Raw genomic sequence first — 26,710 nt, forward strand, 5'->3', positions numbered from 1 at the left:
CACAGGAGCGGTGCTTGCTGCCTTTAGCCACAGGTTTTTAGGCTGAGCGTGTTCCTAATCATGATTTGTGTGTTAATAATTTGTACGTTCGAGTCCTTGGCTCCCGGTCTGACTTTACTTCTCCCAGCGCTTCTCATATCACCCAAATCACATGATGATGTGGAGTCGCACAATACACAGCTCAAAGAAAGCAAACTACGTTTGGTCTGTTTTGAGGATTAAAGCAGCAGCTCTACAGGCAAAACCACATCCCGCTTGTGCCCGTTTGTTTGTTACTATAACAGTCACCATCAGCTGCCCTCTCTGGGATGAGTGCTCTTGTCTTCTGCAGGTCACCAAGGATTTATTTTACGTGTACATCATTTCTTTCTGTAAAATTTGAGATATAAGCAATATAAAGTTACACTACTGGTGCAGTTTTCTTTCTGAGTGCTGTGCCTGCTGCTGGTGAACTGAATGTCTTGGCTGTACTGCTTATCTTCTGCAAGCCTGTCACCACAACCCATGTGGTGCTGCTGTATTTCAGAGGTGATAACAGGATGTTCTTGCCTCCAGCAGTTGTTTGCTACATGTGCTCTCTGTGGGAGCACTTGGTCACTTTTACGTTGGCTTCTTTAAGAAGGCGGCCTGGCAGCCCAGCAGGCACTGCCATTCTGCATTAACAGTCGTAGCTTTGGGCTTTCCACACGTTCTCTGTGAGTTTCATCTCTAGAGGTATGGTTAAAATGTCAAAACTTGGATCAGAGATTAAGGCAGGAAAACAAAGAGTTGTGTAAGTTGGCTTATCTTATGTGAGAACGTTGTCTGTTGATTTGGGGATCTCTGGTGAGGTGATCAGCTGACTAAACTGGCAGAAAGTCATCTGGCACAGTGAGGTGAGTTCCATTCTGTCAGCTCAGCAGTTTGAACAGTTGCTTGGAAGGGTCTGTTGCGTCCTAGAACTGGTACAAAGGAGATGATACCAGGATTTGGGAGCAGGTATACCGCGGGATTGTTCTATCTGGACACGTTAAGAGCCCACTCATCTTTAGATCAGGTCAGGGTGTGCACGGATGTGGTTTGGTGCGTGGCATTCAAGAGCCTCCCAGCTCAACTGAGATCAGCAGAGCCTGATCATCGGTGTGTGGGGGGAGAGGTCAGACAGTCATCCTGCAGACAGCCCTCTGTCCTCTGCAGGATGTTCAGGGTAGGAGAGAAGAATGAATCATTCAGCGTAATGTGCTTCCAGCTCCACCGAGGTTAACCCATCTGAATTTCTCATGTCTGCCTCGCTCAGTGGTGTGACCAGAGCTGCGTGCAGCTTGGGTGCCATAGAAGCCACAGGGCTGTTTGAATTGCAGCCATAGCAGCTTACCATGTTGCTCTACAAGGTCTTCATGTGTGCTGCATAGTACACCCAAATCAGTAGGAGAGTACTGCAAGTCTCTCAAGGGAAATGGTGGCTGCTGGTGCCCAAGCAGTGTCATCTTTCTGGAGGGTGTTTGGGAAGCAGGGCTGCTGGGAACAGCTATATGTGAGGTTAGCCATCGTGTCCTGTAGCATTAAGCACCCTGACTCAACAGAATCCCACTTGAGATTGCTGAGATCCCAGGTAAATTAGTTAAACAAACAAAAACCCCTACCGTTTTGATATAGCTGGTTTGTTGAGTTCTCTATCTACTATTGTATGCAATATGATGTTGATAATGCTTGGAAAGGGGTAAAAGTAGGATCAACTTGCTACTGAATTTTAGAACTTGTTCTGTCAGACAGCGTATCTGCATTACTTATCTGTGGTTTCCAGTGTGAATGCAGAATTGTGCCAGTGATTGCTTTTTAGCTCTGTAGACTAAAAACAGATCTGAAAAATGAATGTACTGAATGCATCCTAAATATGGCATTTTGTATTTCAGGAGAACACGCGAATTGTCAGGGTGAAGGTTATAGCTGGAATTGGTCTGGCCAAGAAGGATATCCTGGGAGCCAGGTAAGAACACAGAGGGTTAATGTCTTAGGAGACATTGATTATTTACTTTCCATAGCTATTTATCTTAGTAAAGCCCACTGTATCTGTTTCAAAAGAAAGCAGAATTGTTTTAACTGACACCTTCTAAATGATCTGAGGCTATATAAATGTGGTGATGTGTGCTTTCTTGCCTCAGAGTTACGTGGACAGACCTTATTCCCAAGCAAAGTGATGCGTGGGAAAGCATAATTCTCCACATAATACAGTGGTTCTATGAGGGAGGACATTTACATGTGTATGTTTCTCTTCAGGTAGAGTGCAGTACAATAGTTCAATAGAGTATAACAGTTCAATTATAATCAAAATTATCTCAACAGTACTTTAAAGGCTTGGGGTGAGTGCAATACTCAGCAGCACAACAAGACTATTTTAACTCAAATTACGTGCAGAGGAACAGCATCCACTGGTTCTATAGATGTGGTGAACCAGTGCCAGGGGCTGCAGGCTCTGGGTATGTACCAATTTCTAAGTTAACAACCTGTAAAAGGGAAGAAACAATTAAAGTGGCTTAACGTTAACCACAGTAAAGATCAGACTGTGAGATGCTTTGCAGGATCTTGTAGAATTGGCAAGCAGTGGCATGCAGCTTATGGTAGCGTTTTTTCTTCTGCGCTTTGAGCAGAGGGACTGGAGAAGAGCTGGTGACTTTAATATTAGATCTGTTGTCAGCTTTTTTTGGCGTATGTAGAGGAATGCAAGAATAATGCGCTATCAATATTGTTATTATTTACTTGTGCCATCAGTTTAGCATTAGAAGAATTTCTCTTGTGATATTCATGTTGTTTTTCTTAAGCCGTAGAATGTCTTGTATTTTTTTAATGGCGTACAAGTTTTTAACTCTCCAAGAAAAATAGTGGCAGATTTTCGCATCAGAATGGAATGCTTTGCCCCTGTTCTTGATAAAAGTAGGAACACATATGATTGTTGATCGTAGGAAGGAAAAACCCAATCTGAGGCAGTAGACCATTTTAAGCAATCCTCTCAGACACCTTCATTAACTGAAACATTCAGGTTAAACTCAAACACTCTGGAACAGAACATGTTAAAAAGATATTGCATATTTAAGGAAGCACCTCAGATGCTGGATGTTCCAAGTTGTTTTGGTCAAAACCAGGATGTATAACACTTAAAGCATTTTCAGTCACAGCTGGTTGTGTGTGTGTGTTTTGTGGAAGCACATCAGGAGAATTTAAACCTTTCCTCGTGAAAGGAGAATTGTGAAAGAAGAAAGAATCCAATTGTAGTGATATGCAGAATGTAAAATAGCAGAGCTGCTATGGAGTTAAAAGCTAATTTAAATGTTATTACTGATACTGTTTAGAAAATGTTTCTAAGTGTTAATATATATATATAGGCCTTATAAAGTAATTATAACTCCTAGTTTTCATAGCTTCTGTTAATTTAAACCTCTTAAAGCTCAATTGCTAATAATGCTGACAAAAAGAAAAAGGATATCTAGCAACTTGCTTATCTTTTTTTTTTTGTTTTTCCCCTCAGTGACCCATATGTGAAAGTGACAGTGTATGATCCAGTGAATGGAGTCCTTAGCAGTGTTCAGACAAAAACTATTAGAAAGGTTAGCTTACTTGTCTTTGTGGATGTGGGTTTTATTTCTTTCATTAAACTCTGAGGAAGAAGTTAAAATGACAAGAAATATGAGGACTAACATCCCTCCTGAGTGAAAGACACGTTCTGTAGTCTACTCTGTTTTTCTGTTTATGGCATTATTTAAGTATTTTCCTTTCAATAAATTTGTTGTTGTAAGCAGTAAAGATGATAAGGTAAGCAGTGACTCAAAACTAAGTGGTTAATGGAAATACTGGATTGCTTTGGTTGTTTTAGGTCCTTAACGGTGTAATAATCTGTCTCTTTCTATACATCTTTTCTGTCTTGTACCAAATTGTGTAGTTCACCTGAGCTGTGATACTTCTGGTTTCTCTAGGATATCTGCTGACAAAAGTCAATGTTAGAAGTAATAATTTATGGTAGAACTATAGAAAATGAGAGACTATACATGAGAGAGAAAATAATCTTCCAAATGACTGTTGGTAATGACTGTGATTTGTGTTATGAGCTGACCCAAGGGTTCTTCTATGTTTCTGTTTCACCTTCATGCTGACAATTGTTATTAAGCATGTATAGTATATTTAGAATAGGCACCCTCAAAATTGATGTGTGGTTGATCAGAGAATGTTAGTTTTGGTCCACCTGTGCCTGGTGTGCCTAGATGGCATTGTTAAGAGATCTGGCATTTGCTAACAGTTCATAATTTAGAATTAATTTGTGCTTACGTGTAAGCAATGCAGATGGTGGATATGGACTTGAGAGGAAGCAGTGAGTGTTACTGAAAATATACAGTAAATTAACTGATTTGCATGGTAGGATGGGCTGCCTTCTGCATCCCTGATGTTACCCAAAATCTGGAAATACATGTGTAAATTGTATCATCAATTTTGCCCAGCATTAAATGGCATAAGACTTCTATGACTTTTATCTGTAATAGCAAGATTAAAGTTTCTGTACTTGAAGTAGGTTGTTACAGGAGATGAAATAGATGTGACACGTGAAAGAAAAGCAGAAAAAGACACTGGAAAGTTGTTGGTACTGTAACCAATGTTGTCCTTTTCCTCCCTACATACAGTCCTTGAATCCAAAGTGGAATGAAGAACTTTTATTTCGAGTAAGTATTTGAGGTATTTTGCGTTTGTTTTTTTTTTTTATTATGTTATTACCTGAGTTGGTTGTTATGTTAATAATCATCTTTTTTTTTCTTGCAGCACCATTTTAAACCAGAAATGCAGAAATAATTAATGTTCAAAGGCTCATGGACTACTTTGCTTAGCAGTACATCTGTTATTTTCAAGACTGAAAATTTTACTGTAGCACAAATACAAATCTTACCTTCTTTGTTCTATTAATGCACAAAAACTTGGGCATGAATTTATCAGCCAGTTTTGGGATGGCAAGATTTTGGCTAATTGGTGCCAATCGGTGGTGTTGCATAATGAACATAGTATTATTTAGATTTTAGGAACAAAATGTAGATTCGATGTTTAATTTTGGTCTTATTTGTCCAACAAGCGCACAGTCAGAATATGCACTGTATTGTTGAGCGTTTCAGGAACTGGGAGGTCCCAGTTTTGTAAGCGACTGCTGAAGAACTCTTGAGTTCTGAATTTGGAATGTGAGAAAACTGCTTTTGTGTAGCATGCCCAAGTGATGATGAATTTCCCTCCTCTTATAAACAACCCAGATCTTGAATAATGAGGAAATTGTGACCTTATATAAAGTAACATCAGTTTAAAGTATCATCAGTTTCCAGTCAGAGCTTTTCTGCAACATAAAAAAATGCTGTACTCTTGGATATCTTTATATGTATGGTTAGTTCTAGAAAGCAATTTTTTTTTTTATTCCCATCTGATAAACTTATTAGATGGACTGCTTGGTCTTGTGCCATTGGTGTTATTTTAATTCTTCTCACTTTCCTTGTTCTCTTTCAAGCATTACTATTGCTTTCTCTTTTTTCTTATTGCTTAGAAGCTATATCTTCTCATCCTTCTCTTTTATCAGTGCTATGTAAGGAGGAAGAAGAAGGTCATTTTCTTGCATTTGTTTGCTATACCTTTTTATAATAATTTTTTGACTGATAATTGTTTTAATTTTTTCTTGCTGTGGCTTTGTCCAAGACCTCTAGTTTGGCTGATAAAGATAGACCATTGGTTTAAAATCTTCCATAGAAGTACAGTGTGTGGTTCACTAGTTTGCCATCCCTAAACTTAATCCTAAATATTTTTAGGTTATGCATCTCAATGTTAGAAAATACGTTTTGGTCCTTTTAGACCTCTAGTTAAACCAATTTGCTCTGAGCCACTGTTATTGGAAGAAAACAATTTTAATCTGGATGTCAGCATCATTTAGTTTTTGCTTTGATATACGTAAAAGCAATGATACATTTTTGAACTCTCATACCAAGTTCTGTGAGAAACAGCCATTTTAATTTTGACTTTTTATTATTCTCCCTGTGCTTATACAGAAGGAAAGAAGTATCTCATTTGTCTTAATGACACAACCAGTGGAATTCAGCAGATATTTTAACTACTCTCATCTTTCTTTTTCCTAGGTTAATCCTCAGAAACACAGACTCCTTTTTGAAGTGTTTGATGAAAACCGTTTGGTAGGTCCTTTTCTATTAATATTGCAATTTAATAAAGGCTTCAGTGAAAATAACTTGATCTGGATTCAATGTTCAAAATTAAAATAATAATAATAATAATAATAATAATAATAATAATAATAATAATAATAATAATAATAATAATAATAATAATAATAATAAACTGGAAAAAACAAAAAGAACAACCCAAAGGAAGACCTGATTTGTTTACTTTTCTGCCACTACCACACTTAGATGTTCTGAAGTAATGAGGCCTTAACTCTGAACTTCTAACGTGCTTAACTCAGAAGCATTTTTTCTTACATTGCTTCTCCAGTGCTATGACCAAGTGACACTGAAAGCTCTCTACTGAATGCTTATTTTTCTTACAAAGCAGCATTGACAGTGTAGATGTTTGTATTCATGGGGGCATTTTTTTCAATAGCATGAAGGAGCAGTGGGACAGAAATGTGTTTCTTTGTCAACAGGCAGACACTGGAGTGTTACTTTGTTATTCACTGAATGAGTTATCGTAAATAAAGTGGGGATAGCTTGTGCATTTGTGTCCTTGGTGAAATTCTAACTCCTGACCATGTTCTTGTTTCCTACATGAGGAGTCTTCCTTTTTTATTCTGCCCATATGCTCAATTGTAAATTACAGAGGCTAACATTTGTGTTGTAAGCCAGTTTAACAGACATTCTATCTCAGTGGAATATATACCTTTCCAATTAAGTTCTACTGAAGTAGAGACTTGAGTGGTCTCTAGCTTGCACTTCAGACACTTTTTTGCTCTGTTAGCCATTTTGAAGAATATCAATGCCTGAGGAATGTGTTAGCAGCAAAAACCCTTTCATTTTTTCCTAATGCTGTCTGGATTGTCAATAATCTGTTGTACCTTTTATGCTAATGGTTGAAAGAATGGAAATGCCTGCAAATCGAATTCTGATTTCTTTTGAATAATTACGTCTAAGAATGGAGAGCTTTATTTCTTGGTTGTAGCCATCACACAATAACAAAGTCATTTTATTGCTGGCTGGTGGTGGTTCTTGTCCCAGATATTTCAAATATTTAAAGCAGAAACTTTAAATGGAATCACCAGAACTTGTGGTTGACGTGTCAGGATGCTCAGAAGTTAGTCTCAGAATGCTGTTAAGGGCTGCAGCGCAGGCTTGAAGTACAGTCCATAGTCTTTGGAACCGCACTGCCACCAGGTGGAAGTCAGGAGGCATGACTAGAAAATCTGAGGCCCAAATTAAGGGGAAAAAAGCAGAGTTTGGTTTCCACCAAGGGAATTCCTTGTTGTTCATTCTCTAAGAGAAAGTAGATGAGTTGTTTGACCTCTTTGCTTGTGGGAAAGGAATCAACAAGACATCTTACTGGCATCGGTGTGAAACTATGCTTTGTTTCCTTTATGTGACTGAGTTTGGAGACCAAAGCAGCATGACCTAATCACTCACTATGTAGTTCTGTGATAACATGTTTTTACATCTTTCCTATCTCCTCATTCAGTCAGTGGAAAACGCTGTCTTCCTATTTCTACATAGTTTGCTTTCTGTTAAATGAACACTAAATTTCCATCCCATGTGTCTTGAACTACTTCAGTTGGTCAAATCATTACTTTTGCTGTGGTTCTTGGGAGACTGACAGTCTTGTTCACTTCTGTTGTCTTCTCATGTCAAAAAATCATGGATGCCTCATGATTTTTCACAAGGATATGCACGCAGCTGTGCTCAAAAGGTGTTTCATCTTCGGTGATTATAGTGGGCTTGTATGGCAATCAGTCATTCTTTGTTCTGCCTGCTGGCCAACTGTTTAAAATGTAGATGTGAGTAAGTTGATAACACTGACATTCTCTTACAGTTGTGGGACTGTCTTCATCTTTGTAGAGTTCTGTCCCACGTGTTTTAATTCCCATTAAATTCTGAAGAGAAATTGAAAGCTTGAAATTTCTTCTTGTTTTTAAGTAATGTTGCTTTCCTGAAAACTTGGTTCAAAAATCCTCTTCAAAGTTTGGCATAAATTGGAAGTCCTGCAGGACTGGCTTTATCACCAATACGTCTTAATGACAAGAGTATATGCAGTAAAATTGTTGCAGGTTTTTGTTGCATATGAAACTGACATGTTAGGAACTGTGCTACTGATAGGTGTATTGTTGGGACAGATAGGTTCTTGAAGAACTGCATTGTTTCCTCTTCATTCGCATGGTTAAGGGTGTGTGCTTTTTAAAATATACTGCTTGTAGTTCAACTGTAACTCTTTTAAAACCATGACCAAAAAAGCTTTTATGGTATTTTACTTTTCTTCCTGCTCCAACACGTAACATTAGAAGAAATCCAGCTGGTGAAGCATAATGGAATAGACGAACTATTGTATTTGTTGGCTTTTATGAATAAGGTAGTATTCATTTACTGCTGCATTCTAATCATGGAATTCAGGTAATGGAGTTTAAGTAAGCCCTGGAGTATAATTAGAAAACAAATTTGTTGCTTGCAAATAGAGTTCTGTGAATTGGATTCTTGGCTCTTATTTGGGAAGGAGGTTTAAATGTTAATTTTATTACCTTCTAGCTTAAAATACAGCAAAGGTTAAATAAATATGGAGCAGAAAAAAATCTAGTAGTGTGACCTATAAAAGTATAAATGGCCTAGTGTTCTTCTCTGTTTGCGCTTTTTCAGCAGCACTAAGTAATTTCATGCTAGTCTGGTACCTTTTTGTACTGTATGTATGTATTTATACTGTACATATGGCTTCTGTATTCATAAGTACATTCGTATCAAATATGTTTCAAAAAAAAGAAAAGAAAAATAAAACCCACACAAAAAAGAAAAAGAAATATTGAAAGGCAAGATTGCCTTTTTTCAGAAGTCCCACTAGATGCCAGCAAAGGACCTTTCCAGATGATGAGACAGCGAAATGTTTGTAAGATCTCTCAATCCTGTTATTCTTTCAAGAGATGACAGTGTATTAGTTGCTTTCTATGCTCTTCATTTTGATCAGTTTACTGAAATAAAACCAAGTTAGTAGTTAACTATGAATGTAGAAGACAGCTTATATATATTTATTCAGGATAGCTTTCTTCTGTAATTGTGCTCACTGACCATATTTATCGTCGTGCATAATTCTCTCAGTGTTCTGTAGTTTATGTAGCTGGGCATACATTTGCATGCCATATCGAACTGTAATGAATGTCCGCTTATTCTGGGCTTCCAGCAAACAAGATGGTACTTTGCTTTGCACTGTAAGAATATTTTGTTTCTTTCTACCTTCAACAGCTGTAATTTGGAAAGGTTGAAATATATTATTTAACATGGCAGTCTGGATATAAGCACTGAATTATTAATCAGAGTATCTTGTTGCACTTCGAGTTTAGAGGCGTCTCACTAAAAAACATTAACTAATTGGTAGGAGACCTTTTCACTACGTGGAAATCTTTGCAAAGAGTGATTGGTTAAACAGAATGCAGATTGTTAGGTAATGCCAGGTTTCTTTCAAGTTTTGTTTAAATAGCCTAGAAAAACTTTTTTTAAGGAGGAGGGTTATTTTGCTGGTTTATGCATAAGTCAGACCTCAGCAGTTTGCTAGCATGGCTACTATTTGGAAATTCAATCCTAGACTTGATACTCAATTATATGGGATTTCATTCCTACCAACTTCCTGTAATTCTAAACCTATGGGTAAAAATATTAGTAGTCATACGCTGCTGGGGAAAGTACGGACACATTGACTCAGCTAGTGCAGCTGCAGCAGAAGCTGCTGTTTTAAACTTGGAAGTGCTGAGAGGTTATTATTATATTCATATATGCAAATTACAGAAGGTATAATCGAAACAAGGTTGATAGTGTTTGTCAGTACGTTGCAGCTGAGGTCGCTGGAATGTAAGTGCTTTATAAATGAATGCTTTCTGACTGCGAGCAATCAAAGACGGTCCAGAAACTGCACTTCAACAAATGGCTGACTGATTTCAAGAGGTACAATATCTTTTTTCTTAACACTACTATCCTGTAGAAATTAGGACAAAGCTTGCAACTTCTTTTATGGGCTTTTGCTGTTGTGATGCACTAGCTCCAGGTTCTGTGCAGCTGCCTGTAAACTTTCTGCTGAAGGATCTTTGTGGTTTTAATTTGCTAATATGCATGGAAATGAGAACAAATGGCACGACGGTTAAGACTGCATTTTGCAACCCAAAGAAGGAACACGGATCTGTTACCGGAAACCTCCGAAGATGTTTTGAATAGTAACAATCAAATGTACTTCAAAAAGGCACAGAATTCTGAACTTAATGGTATACAAATGAAGCTGGCTTCTAGACAAGTTGCTTGTGCACCTGTAATGCAGCAAGTAATTAATCAAGAGGGAAATGCAGCTATTTCTTCACTGCAAAAAAAAAAGAGCACGTCTCTGCACATTTCTCTGCAATCTAGAAGGCATAATGAATGTTTTCGGTCTGGTGATGCTGCAGCTGCTGGCGAAGATGCTTCATTCATCAGTATTTGTAATGAAGGAAATTATGGCATCAGAACTGTGGTTGATCATCAAGCTAACGATAGCCATCTGAGCAATACTGCTGTGTGCATCGGCAGTCTTAACAGTATTGCAGCCAGTGACAATGGGTCCTTCAGCAGTGCTGGCAGCGACTATGGATCATGTGCAAGTACCACGAGTGATGGAGGTTCATATAGTAACAGCGTCATCAGTGACAGCGGCAGCGGCACTCTCTCCACAAGCGATGGTTCTTTCTGTTGTAGTGTTGTACATGGTGATTCTTCGTATGGAAACACTGCAAACAAATACAGTCCATACAGAAGCAGTTCATCTCAGGAGGAAATAGAAGTGTGTAGAATTAACCCTGCTTTTGACCAAGAAGCTGTGTCGGTGAGGAAGAAAACCAAAGTTCCGCTGCGGCGGTGTTCATCATTGGTAATTTTCCCCAGAAGCCCTTCCAGTACTCCTCCAGCTACTCCAGTAACCTCAGGTCAGATGCCACATAGAGGTGCCTATCAAACATCACATAAACTAATTATTTCTCCTAGTGAGCTGGCACATAAGGAAGATCAGACTGTTTCTAAGGGATTCCTTTCAACAGCAGTCAATGGACTTCGACTGTCTAAAACAGTTTGCGCATCTGGTGAAGCTAGAGACATAAGACAGCTTTACTTGCAGACATCATTACGGGACAAAAGTCGAATTTTGAACAGTTCTGAGCAGACAGCTCGTGAAGAAATAGCTGACAGATTCTCATGCATTTCAGTTCATCTGACTCCAAGAGCATTTGCATCAAGCAGTGAAATGGTTAATGGCTGTTGCAGTCAAGAGTTAAATCTGAACTCCACTACAAAATACCCTCCTTTAAAACTGGCACGCAGCACATCTGCATGTTTACCCTCAAAAATAGATTCAGAATACCAGATGAATATAAACGAACTGGAAAGACCGAATGCACAGATGAGCAAAGCCCACCATGTTTTGCAAAGAAGTGTTTCGTTGGAAGGATCGCGTCAGAAAGTTTCTTGCTGTTTATCCAGTCTTAAATACAAGTGTCATAATGCAAGGACGTCTCAGTTGCACATACAGTTCAGACCTGGGAACGAAGGAAAAACAAGTGGTGTTAAGAAAAGATATGGAACCTCTAAAAGGGAAATATCCAGCACTTCTTTGTGGAGGCCCCATAAGGTGAGTGTTCTGACTTATAGAAAAATCAGTGTTCTGCAGCTGAAACTAAATTATAAATTTTAAATAATAACATTTGTAATCAAGATTTTAAACACAGCTATTTCAGGATTTCTTAATGTTGTCAGACTGTCATCATTGGGCAGGTTAATTTTTATATTACCCACAACACTCATTTTTTTAGATTTGATTCTTAAAATATGGTACTGTTTTTGGTGAATTTGTCATATAGGGAAATATCTGTATTTAATATATTATACACAATTATTTCCTGCTTACATGAACCCAAAGGGATTTTCTTGTTTAAATAACTTCAATGTCTAAATGCCTAAACTTCACTTTTGTAAAGTTTTAAATACGTAACTTTCCAGCTCAATTATAGTAATGATTAACATTGCATATAAAGTTGGCAAAAATGAATAAATTGCTATAAAGAAGGCTTTCAGGTTTATTTCATATAGGCTTTATTCTCAGTATGGTTTACTTTATGAGAGATTAAAGATAAGTTATATTTGAACAGAGAAACTGTAAATACCATTTGTTTCTGTATACACCCTGAACCACAGGAATTTTCAGTTTCCTTTCCTTTTTTTTTTCCCCCTTCCAACCACTTCTTCAGTCTGAGCAGCACGCTGTAACTTAATCTCTCTCCCAACAACATTGCTGTCCAAATTATAGTACTCGGCTCTAGAAGGTTTATATTAAATATATTGTTTGGTAATGAAGCTTACATCGAACTGAATTTCCGGAGGGTTTGATCTTATTAACTCTTGAGGCATTTTCTATTGTTAGTAAAGCATAAACCATATGAAATGTGAATACTAGAAACTGTTATAGTGAGGTTGTGGAGACTTGAACAAGCTGAGTATTATTAACTGTTTTTAATTGTGAACTCTGGAGAAAGAGCAATAATACTTACAAAAGTTATTTCATGTTTTAAGACTACACTGTCCATTAATTTAAATTACTGTGGTCTTATAATACTTGTTGAAGCAATGGGTTTTAGGCCAAAGATCTGACAGTTCAGGAAGGAACTAGTAATATTATTACCTGGAAGATAATTTCCTGTGATTTTAATTGTCATTGCCTTCGGTTAGTGCCTGGTGATCCCCCACTTTTTTACTATTTTTTATTTTTATAAATTTGTTTTTTCCCTAAAAAGTCATATACTTTCTTGTAAAACCCCTGGTCCCAGTTTAAGCTTCATTAAGAAGTTCACAATGGATCACTGGAAATCACCATGTACTTTGTTGATTCCTCATCCCAAAATCACCCTGTAAAGCTGATGGCATATTCCACAATAAGCACAAACAGATTATGGCATTTTAAGTAGTCTGGATCTAGTTATTCCTAACTTGTTTTCTCTTCTTCACTGTTTTCTTTGAGTCATGCATTTCAAGTACTTTTCACTGCTGGCTTCTGTGTTTAATGTCAATTAATGTGTAAAATATATTTAAATATTGAATGAATTTTACTACATTTAGTTTAGATAACATGCAAGTTCAGGATGATTTTGTCAGCGTTTCTGGAGAACATCACTGAACTGATAAATAGTTGGTTTTGGTTCTTGGAAATGGTGCTCAGAGTGGACAGTCAGGAAATTCAGGCCAGATTTCACTTTTTAAAATACATGATATATGAAGAATCTGAATCCCAAATAGTGGCAGTTTTGTACCTGTTGTGTATTTGCAGATATTTGACTTTTGTCAGATATATAATTTGTACCATGCCCACTATTTAAAGGGATCTGTAACATCAGAAAACTGGATAAGAGGGGCTTTATATTAGTGTGTTTTCTTCTATATTCTTCTGAAAGGCACAGAGCCATATCACTTCTGAGATCTTTGTATACAATATCTTATCAAACGTGTTATCAAAAATAATTAAAAGCCCCCCACCAAACCAAGAAAAGCTGTAGTTGACTTCATGGCAGTTCAGCAGTTCAGTAGAGTATATTAGAGGAATAATTTTATATTTGCTATCACAGCCTTTGACAAATGTAATGGATTCTATGGCAATCATTTAATTATATAGTCCAATTAATTATCATGGTGTGTTGTGACTCATTTAAAAATAAACAACTCCCAAAATATTTCTCTTGACTCCAGTTAGTCTGGCCTAGTATATTGATACGCTGAGTCTGAGTTCAAATTTAACAAGTTGATACTGGAGTAGCGTTTAGTAATGTCAGCTATCTGTACAGAGCAGTCATGAAATCAAATCAGTGCTTTGCTCAGAGACTGCAGAGTCTGAAGCAGTGAGAGCTCTATGCATTCTTTTCTTATGTGCCTAGCTACTAGCCCTCAGCCACCTAGTATCAGGTTTCGTGCTTTCTATAATCAACAGCTTGTTAAAGGCTGACTTAAAATAAATAAATAAAAATCAAAACCCAATTTCTGTGACAACTGGCCTTGGATTATTTTTAATTAAATTTAAGAATATGGGGAATGATGATGGCGTGCGTGCCACTGCTGGTCCTTACTGGAAATATGTTGAATAGATTCTGCAGTAGATAATGGGATTTCATTTATACAGGCAGGAGGAAGAGGTATACAAGTACACAATTTAATCACTGAAGGTTGTCCTTGACTTTGTATTTGTTTTTAATATTATTTTCCAATGCATATATACCTTATGTTAGGTATCCCTGTTGACATCAACAATTCCTTCAAAGGTACTATCACTGCTGGTTAGAAGATGTATATCAATAAATCAGCTTGCAAATATTTTAGCAACTGTATGCCTTCATAGTAGTTTCTTATACCATTAACAGAAGCATTGTGTTGTCTTCCTTTCTCTCTTGCAAGTAGTTTTGCTGAAGTTTTGTCTTTATTGAATGAAATGCACATTGAAGAAAAATCTTCAGAGATGTTGCATGCTGTCAGTTTAGGGGAGGAAGAAAAGACACAGAATTTGGAACTCTTGAGCTATTTTCCTCAAGTTGTGAAACTACATTTTGCACTTTTAAAAGGGCATGTTGTAGGAATCTGTCAGTAATAATAGCATGAGAAGTGTTAAATACTTAGTAATCTAAATCTTGGAGAAATAATGGGAGGATTTTGTGTGTGAGGGTGTCCCTCTTCACTGATAGTCTCTCCAGCTGATCTGTATGTGCTGAGGGGACCAAAGCATGTCTGTGGATGATCTTTATTTCCACAATTAAAGTTTTGTCACAAGGTTGTGCTGAGTGTTGCAGAAACAGAGAATGGTTTGGGTTGGAAGGGACATTAAAGGTAATCTTTAGCTAGATCAAGTTGCCCAAAGCCAGGTCTAACCTACCCTTGGATACTTTCAGGGATGGAGCGTTCACAACTTTTCCATGACCCGTCTCAGTGTCTCACCACTCTTATAGTGAAGAGCTTCTTCCTTCTATCTCATCTAAATTTACCCTTTTTAAGTTTAAGCCGTTACTCTTTGTCCTGTCATTACAGGCTCTTGTTAAGAAGTCTCTCCATCTTTCTTAACTCCCTTTAAGTATCAAAAGGCTGCTGAAAGATCTCCCCAGAGCCTTCTCCAGACTGAACAACTTCAGCACCCAGCATTTCCTCAGCTCTTTGTACCCACACCAACAGCTCCATGTCTTTCTTGTTTTGAGGGCTCCAGGCCTGAATGCAGTACTCCAGATAGAGCTTCCCAAGAGCAGGGTAGAAGGGGAAGTCACCTCCCTTGCCTGCCTGTCCATTCTTTCTTTTGATGCAGCCCAGGATATGGTTGGCTTCCTGGGCAGTAAGCATGCACTTCTAGCTCATGTCCAGTTTTTTATCCCCCTCTACCTCCAGGTTCTTCTCCACAGGGCTGCTTTCAATCCATTAAACCCCCAGTCTGTGCTTATACTGCAGATGCAGTACCATGCCCTTGTTGAACGGCCCCACTTCTCAAGGCTGTCCAGGTCCCTCTGGCTGGCATCTCTTCCATCTCATGTATCAGCTTCACAACTGAGACTGGTGCCATCCACAAGCTTGATGACACTGCACTCAACCCTGTTGTCTGTTAATAATGATGTTAAGCGGTACCACTCCCCAAGTGGACTCCTGATGGGCTGACCTACACCTTCACCTGGATGTTGATGAGATATTGACCTCAGCTGTCAGCCATTTCCTTATCTCCTAGGTAGTCCATCCATCCCATATCAAAGGCTTTTTTATGCTTCACTGAATGTTCATAAGTGTGATGAGGAAGGGGAAGACAACTGTGGCTTGTTTCCAGTTGTCTCCATCTTGGCGTGTTAAGCAGAGGGGCTGCATGGATGTTGTCTGTGTTTCAGATTTGTGCAAAGAAGTGAGGTGAAAAAGGGTCAGATGAAGCAAGAGGCGGTAAAGGGCAAATCATAGATTGACATCTCTATATTATTTATGATGTTATGATAACCTCGTCACCTAGTAGTGTTCATATTGTTCAGTATTGCATGTCCTGAAGGCTCATGTTACAGGGCTGTCTATTGCCTGTTGCTATGTTATGGTGTATCAGGTCAGTCAAGGAGAGTCCGAGTTGCATTTGGCAGTAATGAACCAGTAACACTCAGGTTATGGTCATGCTGTAACAGACACTGTTTTGACTGCAGCAGAGTACTTCACTAGCCCTTTATATTAAAGCTCTAGAGCTTTTTAGTCAGCAGCAAAAGTTATATGTATATATTAAAAAGTAATTTTTGTGCTCTGCACTAATTATAATTAGCCCATTCTGTTTATAGCCTGCAGTTGAACTGAATGTGGGTAGGTTTTTCATATTCCAACAAAAGGGAAGACTAAAACTATATACATTTTTAATTACCCTGCCTTCAGGCTGACTCATGGTCCTTTTGATCTACCGCAGGAGAGTGGGTAAAATTGATGGTTTGGCTTCTTTAATATAGTCAGTGACTGTTTTTCCTGAATTTCTGAGGCTTAATAAACATTAGGAACGTTACAAAGTAAAACTTGCTTCCAAGGCAAGGTGGAGACATTGTTTCCTTCAATTCCTATTAGCCAAGCAACTCAGAGGCTTTCAGGTACAAGACTATGACCATTGCTGTGATGCTTTTTATTTTATTTATGGAGATTTTATGTATGTATATGTGAGTGGTACATCAGTTTTGCTTTCTGTGAGAAGTTGAAACCGTAACACGTTGAGTTATAGAAAATCATTTATTGGAAACTGTTGTGGTGATTTAGAAATCACAGCCTTTGTAAGTGTTATGACATGAGACAGTGAAGCTGAATGTACCTCTGGGTATTCTCTGAAGAACTGTCAAGAAGTCAGGGTTGCTGAAATACTGATAAAATGAAATATTTTTTGATGTACTTAAAATGCCTTTCTGGAGGAGGGTGGCAGGTCGTATTGCCAGTATTTTAGAATGACTGAAGGGGAGAGAAAAGGGGGATTACAAGCTACTGCTTTATACAGGACTCTTAAATTTTAAAAATATTTGACAAGAACCCCCAGAAGTTCTTGAAAAGTGATCTGAGGGCACAGGTGTGGAAAATATTTATTCATTGATAACATTAATTGCTAATTAAAAGACAAGAAATAGAAGTTAGAATTGAATTGTCAGCTCTGAAGTTGCAAAAAATTGTGTGGCAGTGAGTGACTAGATGGATAGAATGGATAATTAAAACAATCACTGTTGATGAATACTAAGTAATGTGCATGGGGAAAACAGCTGATGATGCATGCATGCTTACGGCCACCCATACTGGTCAAGAAATATTCTGTCATGGTGAGTGGCTTACTGATTAGAGTCAAACTCTAATCTGGTTGACAGTTAAAAGGCAAATAAAATATTGGGATATAATAAAGTAATAAATAAGTAATAAAGTAACAAAATTTAAAACTCCATAATGGCGTTGTACAAATCCACATGTGATGTGCTTATTTCTGGTCATCCCCTTTCAGAAAGCATCCATAAAAGAGCTGGGAAAATACAGTCAGAGGTCACAAGATTGGGATGAGCTCTATGTGAAGAGACCAAGAGCTTTTCAGCTTGGAGAGGGAAGGAGGGGAGAGTGATATAAAGGGTGTTATGTAAAATTACAGTTCAAGGGAGGAGAATGTAAACAGAATTTACTCTTGTATCACAAATGTATTCTCTATTGTGTTACTGTTGCACGAAGCTGTGGGTACCAGAATAGAAATGGATTTCAAAAAGAGGCTCTATAAGTTTTTCAGTCTGTCAAAGTGTATTGCATTCTAGACACAGGAAAAAAGTCACTAGCAGTCATTAATTGTAATCTGGAGGATATGCTGGAGATTGTACTATTAACTACTGCTTTTATTATCTCCTTAGCATCTGTCTCAGCCACAGCAGGGAAAGGATACAAGGCTATGTAGAACACTGATCTGATGGTTAGGTTGTCTCACGCCTGCCCAGCCCTTGCAGCCACCTAGGGTCAAATGGTAGAAGTGCATTACAGTTCTCCCTTCAGCCTGGGCTGGGAGTTTCTTTGTGCATTCCAACACGTGTTTTTTAGAAGTGGATGATATTCACAGATTGAGCAAGCAAGCAGAACAGACTGTTATTCTCAAGTGAGTCACTGGCTTACAACTTGTCTTCTACCCTTGTCTGAAGGGGACTGCCCTGCATTTCTGTGAGGTGTCTCTGTTTCAAATGAACTTTCTTCATCCCTCCGTGTGACGAACAGAACTTGCTGCTTTGGGAATACAGCCAGCAAAATGTTTGTAGCTTATTTCAGTGCTAGTTTATGGATCTACAATCATCTCTGTTTTAATAGATCACTCACTCAGTGTCTTTGCATCATGGCAGTTTAAGGTAAACTGAAAAGTCTACAGATGGATACAATTACTAAGACCTAGGGCTGCTTTCGGTCTATCATAAGCAAACAATTTAATGACATCTGCAAGTCTCTGGCTGAAATCATATGCAAGCTTTAATCAGAGTCATTGAAGATAGAACATATTGTTCCAGCTCCAGCAGGGGGATTGGACTAGATGATCTTTTGAGGTCCCTTCCAATCCCTGACATTCTGTGATGTTAAAATGTAAATGGAGCACTGCAGCTATTGAAGAAGAGGAGTATGAGAAGAGACAGAATGTTTTGCTAGACCTATCTGGCTTCTATGGCAGTGTGTGATTTTTGTGGGGTAAGGGAGAAGACCTTGTTCAGTGACATGAAAGCACAGGGGATTTCAAAAGAGAAAGAAAAGTTCCAGAACTTACTAAGAACAGTACATTTAAAAAGAGTTCTACCTGAGCTACTTGTTCATTGCGATACTATTAATACGTTCAGTTTGGAACAAACATTTAACATAAGATGAATAAATCTGGAGTAGTTAACATCTGGCAAACTATAGATTATTGAAAACGATGTTATTGTGGGAAGCATTGAGTAACATTAGTAAGAAATGTTGAGCTTATCTAAAGGAAGTTGTCACACTGCTCTTGTAGGAAGAATTGCAGGTGGGTTATCTGTATAGTTGTTGCCTTCTGTTATAGAGATTGAGGCATCCGTGGTGAGTTCATGCAGGTTGGTTTAATAACTTGCACATGGCATAGCAGCTTAAGGCAAACCAGTACATTCTGCTGTAGCTGTGTCACCTGTGGTCTTTGTTCAGGAGGGGCAGTAGGTTTAGGCTTTAATCAGCAGCAATCGGCGCTGGCAGTCTCTGGTGCAGGCTGATGGGAGCTCCTGAGCTAGTGCTGCTGTTCAGTTTGGATCATCAGCAGCTGCAAGCAGTGGACTTAAGCAAGGAAAAGAAATTGTTTTGAAACCTGCTGAACTACTTTTGGAGTAGCCTGAGACCACTCAGCCTGCATCCAGCCCTGCTGTAGGTCCTCATACATCTTGGATGACTGTTCTAGATTTTCCAGCCTAGGCCTTCAAAGAGCAGCCGTGCAGCTTCCAGGCTCAGTCCTGTTGTGCATCTGTGTGGTGCTGTACTGCACCTAATGAACTTCCCAGGAGTGAGGCTGTGATGCAGATGCTCCAGTTGACTGTTGGCTTCTTGGAGTCAAATTATTGGTTTTAATTTCATTCTATTTCACTCTCTCAGTTACAAAATAAGAAAAAATAGATTGTGTATTAAGTCCCTTGGATGTGTGCGTTAACATCTTTCACATCTGGATTGATCTGTTTCTCAGGGAGAAAATTACACGTGCATTTAAGCATTTGAAAGGGCTTTACATTTTTTGAGTGTTCTAACCTTCATGGTGTTAATTAGTCAAGGTAAAGAAGAGTGCAGCTGGAATTGTTACTACAAGAGTTTGTTTCTCAAACTTTAACTGAAGTCATAAGACTGGGCACAGAAGCTCCCGCAAACAGATTCAAAAGTTTTATGTTTTTTATACTATTATAGAGTCTTGATATTGGAAACAGATTATCAAAGTAGTAACTAAGCAAATATTTGGTACAGTTTTCTGATTATTATTTTTTTAAAATATAATTTTGGAAGTGTTGGCTGGTTTAACAGAGGAGGCCAAATTTAAATTGGCTCTCGAGTTTTTATAAAATCTAATACTCCTGCTTTTTATATAGTAGCTTATTTGGCACATCTGCCTATAAAATCAAGGGAACTCAAATTCCTGATGAGTAAAACATACCCTTTACTAACTTTTGACTTGTTCTCTCTTGTACTTAAGTATACTTGGGTTATACGAGACAACAAATTATCATCCTGTGACCTACATGAAAATGAGATCTCAAATGCCAAAAAACCCAAACCTATCTTAAATTGCTTTGTTAATGAATGTGGAAGTTCAAGTTCTTCAAGTAGCAAACATTAAATGGAGTAATATGGGATTGATGCTTTAAAATCACTGCAGGTTAAATATGGACTTTAAATGTATCTACCCATAACATACCAGTTCTGTATAGAAAGTATAAGGTACAAAAGAAGAAACATGATATTTTTGCTCTGGTCTTTGTAGAGCAGGAATTTTCTGAAAATATCTTTAGAAGTGAGGGGGAATTAGTGAAAATAACTCGTGTCATTTCTGAATCCTGTCTGTGAAACAGATGGTAAAACTGCTGAGGCATGTTATGCTGACACCTTCCTCTGGAAGCAGCCAGCCGGGCTGAAGGTCCTGCAGGAGCATATGTTGTGTAATAACCATCTCTCTAACACTAGTTGTTTTCTCCACTTTTATCTCAGTAACTGTCAATTGTATTTGTTCCTTAATGTCAGTTAAAAAGAAGTGCTTGCATTTCATATTAAAAAAATAAATCCCCTCACCATTTACTGTTGACGCATAAAAAGAAATGCAAGAGTCTGAGACTTTAATGAACTCTGTGAAACAAGGTATTTATGGCTTTGCATGTTAGGAAAAACACTGCATTTAGAATCCACGAACTTGGTAAGATCTGAACATGATAATTCAATTTTGCTGTTTTCCTGCGATGAATAGTGTGTGCTGGCAGTGTTTTGTGGAAGGAAAAAAAGCTCAATTCTCCTGATTTAGGGTTTTAGAGTGCCAAATAATATACTCAGTGCAGCACAAAAACACTTGAAATGGTCAGTATAGCACAGGGAAGTTTTGTTTGGGTTGGGCTGGGTATTTTTATTTCATTCTCATCAAGCTTGCAACTAACATTGGTGTTTGGGTGTTTAAGCAAGAAGAATGTTCGTTTTATAAGAGATCTATTGAACCCTTGTTTTCTTAAGCAGTGATAGTCTGGATCACTGTTTGTTTTTCCAGTTTGAATCAATACTTTATATTCCATCAAATAAGAGCTGTATGCTCTCTCCTTTTCCTGTACAGCTGTTGAATTGTGCTTGAAGACCAACCTCATGTACAACCAGCTGGCTGTTTGTTCAGAAAAGGACTGAGAATATACTTAGGATACACTAAATGCACTAAGAACAAAAAACGTAGTCACAAAAGAGAACATGGTAGAGAGAACATGTTCTTTCAACATCTGTGCAAGAGCTGTTAGAAGTGGTACCTTGATTAATCCAACAATTAAGAAAGGCATTAAAGTCAGTTTTATCTACTCAAACTTGATAAATTTTGGGTAGTGTTCCAAGCACTGCTCTTTAATGTATGACTCAGTGTGATGACGCTGTTATACTCAGATAAGCATGTCTTGTAGTGGTTTATTCGTAACTGCTAAGGCTTATTAGGCATACATTTATAAATTAGATGAGAATGAGTTTTGGAATTCAGGTATGTCTGGATTACTTTTTCAGTGTTTGTACCCTTCTGAGCACTCGCTTTTGCATTGCACTGGAGTTCTTTAAACGTGTTGGATACAGCAGCTGTCTGTCCTCGCATGTTTTTAATAACCTTCTATAGACTAAACCACTGAATCAGTAAAATAAAAGGCCTCTTTGTTAGTGTACTATATCATTAATAAAGGTTTATGCACTTATGGTTTGGCAAGCAGAAAGTTTGACTTCTCGGGCTGTCAAGTAGTTACAAGTTGACAAGAACAACTGACCCACTTGTCTTTGCTAAAGGAACTGGGATGCCTGCTGTCATGAAACAGATGCAAACAGTTTCAGCTCCACTGGCATTTAATTGTTAATGTGTGCGAAGTCTGTTTCAGAGCTTCTTTGGCACTTCTTTGAAGGCAGTTAGTCAGCTTGTCAGAGTGAGGCACACTGCTAAGCAGCATTTCTGCTATCTGATCTATGTATTAGTAGTTTGGAGGTCAACAAAAATCTCGGCTGGAGGATTTTACTCGCTGGCTGGAGGAGAAAGTACTGTTAAAGGTTGGTTATCGAGGCTGGCTCTACTAAAAATAGCAGGACAGCCAGCAGAATAATAAAGTGAATAACAGGAGCTCGTACTAAAATTACGCTGGTAACAAACACAATGTTCTGAGGTTTTCTAAAACGCAGCAGACATTTGTCCCACATTCCAGTAATTTATTTGAAAGGCATGTTCCACTTGAGGATTGCCAAGAACTTCACAAATACTGAGCCTTTTAACGTGTCTAAGGTATGTGCTGTGCCATTTTAAAAAGAACCTCATAGGCAGAAATGATAGCCATATTTTTTCCAAAAGCTTGTGGTCTATAATAATACAGAAAGTTTTCCTTTACTAGGTCAGGGAACCTTCAGACTCTTCCGTTATGAAAACCTGTTGTAGCGTTGTATCCCAAACCAGTTTGAGAGCTAAAAAAGTGGTGGCATTTTTTTTTGGGGGGAGGGGGGGAAGGGAGAAATGTTTTTGTTTGGATTTACTTGTGAGTAGCTTTTTTTCATTGGAATCTGAACAGAAGACACACATGCTATAAATTTAATGTAAGGTTATGTATCTGTACTTTTCCAGCGCATTACTATGATAAGCTCTGCAGTTCAGTTACACATTGTGCTTTTTGAAGGTATAAAAATTAGAGTTTGTTAGCATTGTCAATTAACTGATAGAAGTGAGAGGCACTTTTTCCATATATATCTACAATTCAAAGACAAAATGGATAAACCTGGGACGACAGACATAGAAAAAAAAGGAACCAGGATTACTGAGGGAGAAATATCTGCTTGAGGAAAGGCCTGTATCCTTTACAGTCAGAGGTGTTCAAGTGGAGAAAGCTGTCAGTAAGTCAAAAAAGACTGAGTAGAATTGAGTGGGAATTTTAGCACCTGGAAAACTAAAAATATAGCCATGCTAGAAGAAAGGTGAAATGCACAGCTTTGCCTTGAGGTGAAAGGAATGTATTTCAATGAAATATGGAAGCTGGTAATGGAAAGTTATGGAAGAAGACCATAAAATTCCTTAGATTGTGAATTTGAATAAAAGCTTGTGGTGCGTCAGCAAATTGTTAGGAAAGAGCAGCCACTGAAACTTTTGTTTGCTTTTTAAAAAACAAATCAGGAAGATGAAACATCCAGGGGCTGTGCAGGCTGCAGCGTGGAGGACTTCCACAATTGCTGGCCTGTCTATACAAAGACTTCAAAAATGTGAAATATTTCACGCCCCTTTGATTTTAGCACACAGGCAGTGGTGTGTATTTGGGTTAAATGGCCCATGCGATACATTTTCCTGCCTTTTGTGAAGGTTTGTGAAGATTTCAAATCATAAATGGACTCGAAACAACTCAACCCATGCTTCTGTAATCCAGTGGGAAGTCAAGTGAAGTACTGGGACTGCTGGCATGACTGTTGGGCACTGCTGAAGTGACCCACTAAAAATCCTCATTTCTGTAGAAGTAAAAGACCAGTGATCACCAGTAAACCACAGAATAATTCTGTGTGTTGTTGTCCATGCCTAAATTAAGCTAAAGAATACGCCGGGGAGAGGTGGCGAAGCTGCATTCATAGTCTGGTTATAATCAGGGCATCTGAAAAGGCATCCTAAGTCAGGATAGGCTCCTGCAGATTTTTCATGCTGAAGTTAAACTCTGTTGTGAGTGTAGGTCAATGGCATTTTTCATAGATATAATGAATTTTAGTGCACTTTCAGATGTCAAGAGGCATGTCGGATGGGATAAGGCAGATGCCGTATTTCAGGCTCCTGCTGGCAGGCTCGGGACAGCTGGAATTGCTGCGAGTTCCAAAGCACTTATCACAGATGAAACTTACTCTTACTTCCTCTTACTTTTGACAGTTAGCTGTATTATTTTGAAGTGAAAAATAATTTAGTAGATGCTTATGTTAGACATTCTGCTTAAGTTCATACCAATTTCATGCATTCCTAGCAGAAGGGTCTGTAAATAATTCTGTGTTATTTTGTGATAAATGTTTAGTTGTTTGAGCATATATCATGACAACTGTTTTACTGGAATAGCTAATGGAAGCATCTTTACTTTCTGCCTTTCAAGACAGTGTTTCTATTGGAGGTGCTGACAGTCTTAGTCCTGACTGAACAACTCTCTACTGTTTGCTTAACAGTAGTCCATGTGATTTTTAATAATTAAGAAGTCCCATAGCTCTGTCAAATGTCATTTGTTTTGAGGAAGACAAGACTGTCCAAGACTCAGGTACCAAGTCAGCTGGAACCTGTTCTATGTGGAAAGTTTCCTTGTCTGTGCTTCAGCTCTTCTTGAAGATCTTAAAAGGCTTTACTGTGTTATCAGGGGTTTAAAGCACTGTGTCTAAAACATCGTGAATTTACATTTTTTGTGCTTTTTATTTGTGTATTTTCTAGACTCGAGATGATTTCCTTGGGCAAGTGGATATTCCCCTTTATCAGTTACCGGTTGGTATTTTGTTCTTTTATTTTCTATTAATGTGAAAAAGAAAAGGGATTCTGTAAGGAACTGTTTTAGTCACCTAAGGAAGAAAAACCATACTGATGATCTGATTGAATTTTCCTGTTGTGTTTCTGTTTACTGCTGCTGTTTATCAAAACAATGTATTTCAACATGTATGTAGATACTGATTTCTGCTGCTATGAGAGCTAGAAGTGCTTGTAGCTTCTTCAAAAATAAAAGAGAAACGTTTTAATCTGTCTTAAAGACAAGGAGAGATTATAATAACCATCATATTTCTTAATGTTTTGTTTGAAGTCTTTCTTTGTTTGAATGTTACATTCATTTCCTTCTATTAGTTCTTATTCCCACAAACAAATGCACAAGTAATGCACATGTAATATTTACACCAAAATGTCTCGTATATAAAATAGCATTTTTCTTTCTGAGATTCAGTATAGGAGATATTGAGCAAAATTGAATTGCTTTAAATTCCCATGAAAGGTGCCATTATTCCATGAAAAAGATAGAAGCCTGTTAAAAAATATACACATATATATATGCATAAGCTCTTTAATGTAATAGCGGCTAACCTTATATCCTGGAATTTTTGGCTTCTTCCCAATGAAATATTGACTTTTTTTTACAATTTTTTTTTCTTTTTTTCCTTTTTTTTTTTTTTCTTTTGAGAATACCATTGTGGAATTGCATCATCAATTGCATTTTTTTCTTAATTAAAACTTCTACAAACAAGTGCAGTTTTTTTTCTCCTGTGCAGTAATTTTGGAAATGGTTAGGATATATTAACAATTGCTAAGAGTTAGATCCCAGAATTCACAAACAGCTGAGAAAGCAAAATTCATTTTGACTTGAAAAAGGGATTTCCAAATGTTCCTAAACTCACGGTACTATAAGAAATGTACTGTTTTTGTAGAAACTGCAGAACAGCAGCTGGATGGTAAATATTTGTTAGCAGAAAAAATAAGTATATTATTAGTATATTTTTTTCTGTAGTGGTCCTTCACATATATTTCTGTACCTGTACCCAGGATATATATTTATAAAATCACATCTCTTTAATTTCTGTGCTTCTTTCTGTTGAGCAAATTCACTTTCATGAATCAGAAGAAATGTTCTGAAGAGTGAATTCCTCTGTGGTTTTGTAAAGATTTTCATTTCTGCCAAATCCTAAAGCTTTTCATATCAGTTCTGCGTAAGAATATTTGAAAAATACCAAGCAGGGGAAAAAAAATAATTATGGCAGATATTTTTGAATGCCTGAATTGAGAAATGACCGATTTCAGGCTAAACAGTCACTTTTCCCTATGCCTGTGCTTTAGAAGCTGTAATGTGTGTGTATATATATTTTACACACTGAAAAGGTTCATTGTTCTTTTCTTTTTTTCCCTTGAACTGGGGAATTAACTTTATTCCTACGATAAAAGTTGGATTTGATTGCCAGAGCTTTAACTGAACATGTAATTCAAGTTCAAGAAGTTACATGGACTTCAAAAAACTGACCTACAATTTCTGATAGTTTTCCTAAGCAATAAATGTTCAATGATAGAAACTTCTTGAAAAAACCTCTCTTATTCCAGACAGAACATCCAAGTATGGAGAGACCATACACCTTTAGGGATTTTGTTCTTCACCCAAGAAGGTTAGTAAATACCACGTAAAAATTCTAACTTTCGTATCCAAACAATTTGATTATATAAATAGTTGTATGTATATAAATATTGTCTGCGTTTTCACATTTTCATCACAGAAACTTGAATTTCAATGGAGCAAAATATTTGCGGTTCTGCTAAAGTCAGCATT

General features: G+C 37.7%; 1 protein-coding gene across 3 annotated transcripts in view; it reads left to right on the forward strand.

The window, feature by feature from the left end:
- The window catches only part of NEDD4 (NEDD4 E3 ubiquitin protein ligase), a 49,054-nt gene that overhangs the window by 2,109 nt on the left and 20,235 nt on the right, over positions 1–26,710 (forward strand). The window contains exons 2-7 of one of the 3 annotated variants that reach the window (XM_015872798.1): positions 1,893–1,966; positions 3,503–3,581; positions 4,647–4,685; positions 6,126–6,179; positions 24,847–24,897; positions 26,488–26,549. In XM_015872798.1, coding sequence (XP_015728284.1) covers positions 1,893–1,966; positions 3,503–3,581; positions 4,647–4,685; positions 6,126–6,179; positions 24,847–24,897; positions 26,488–26,549 — 359 coding nt within the window. Of the gene's footprint in view, positions 1–1,892; positions 1,967–3,502; positions 3,582–4,646; positions 4,686–6,125; positions 6,180–6,347; positions 11,830–24,846; positions 24,898–26,487; positions 26,550–26,710 lie in introns of those variants that run through there. The other 2 variants (XM_015872799.2, XM_015872796.2) reach the window with 2 other exon arrangements.

The sequence above is a fragment of the Coturnix japonica genome, chromosome 10 (genome assembly GCF_001577835.2).
Source record: "Coturnix japonica isolate 7356 chromosome 10, Coturnix japonica 2.1, whole genome shotgun sequence".
In the NCBI taxonomy this organism is placed as follows: domain Eukaryota; kingdom Metazoa; phylum Chordata; class Aves; order Galliformes; family Phasianidae; genus Coturnix; species Coturnix japonica.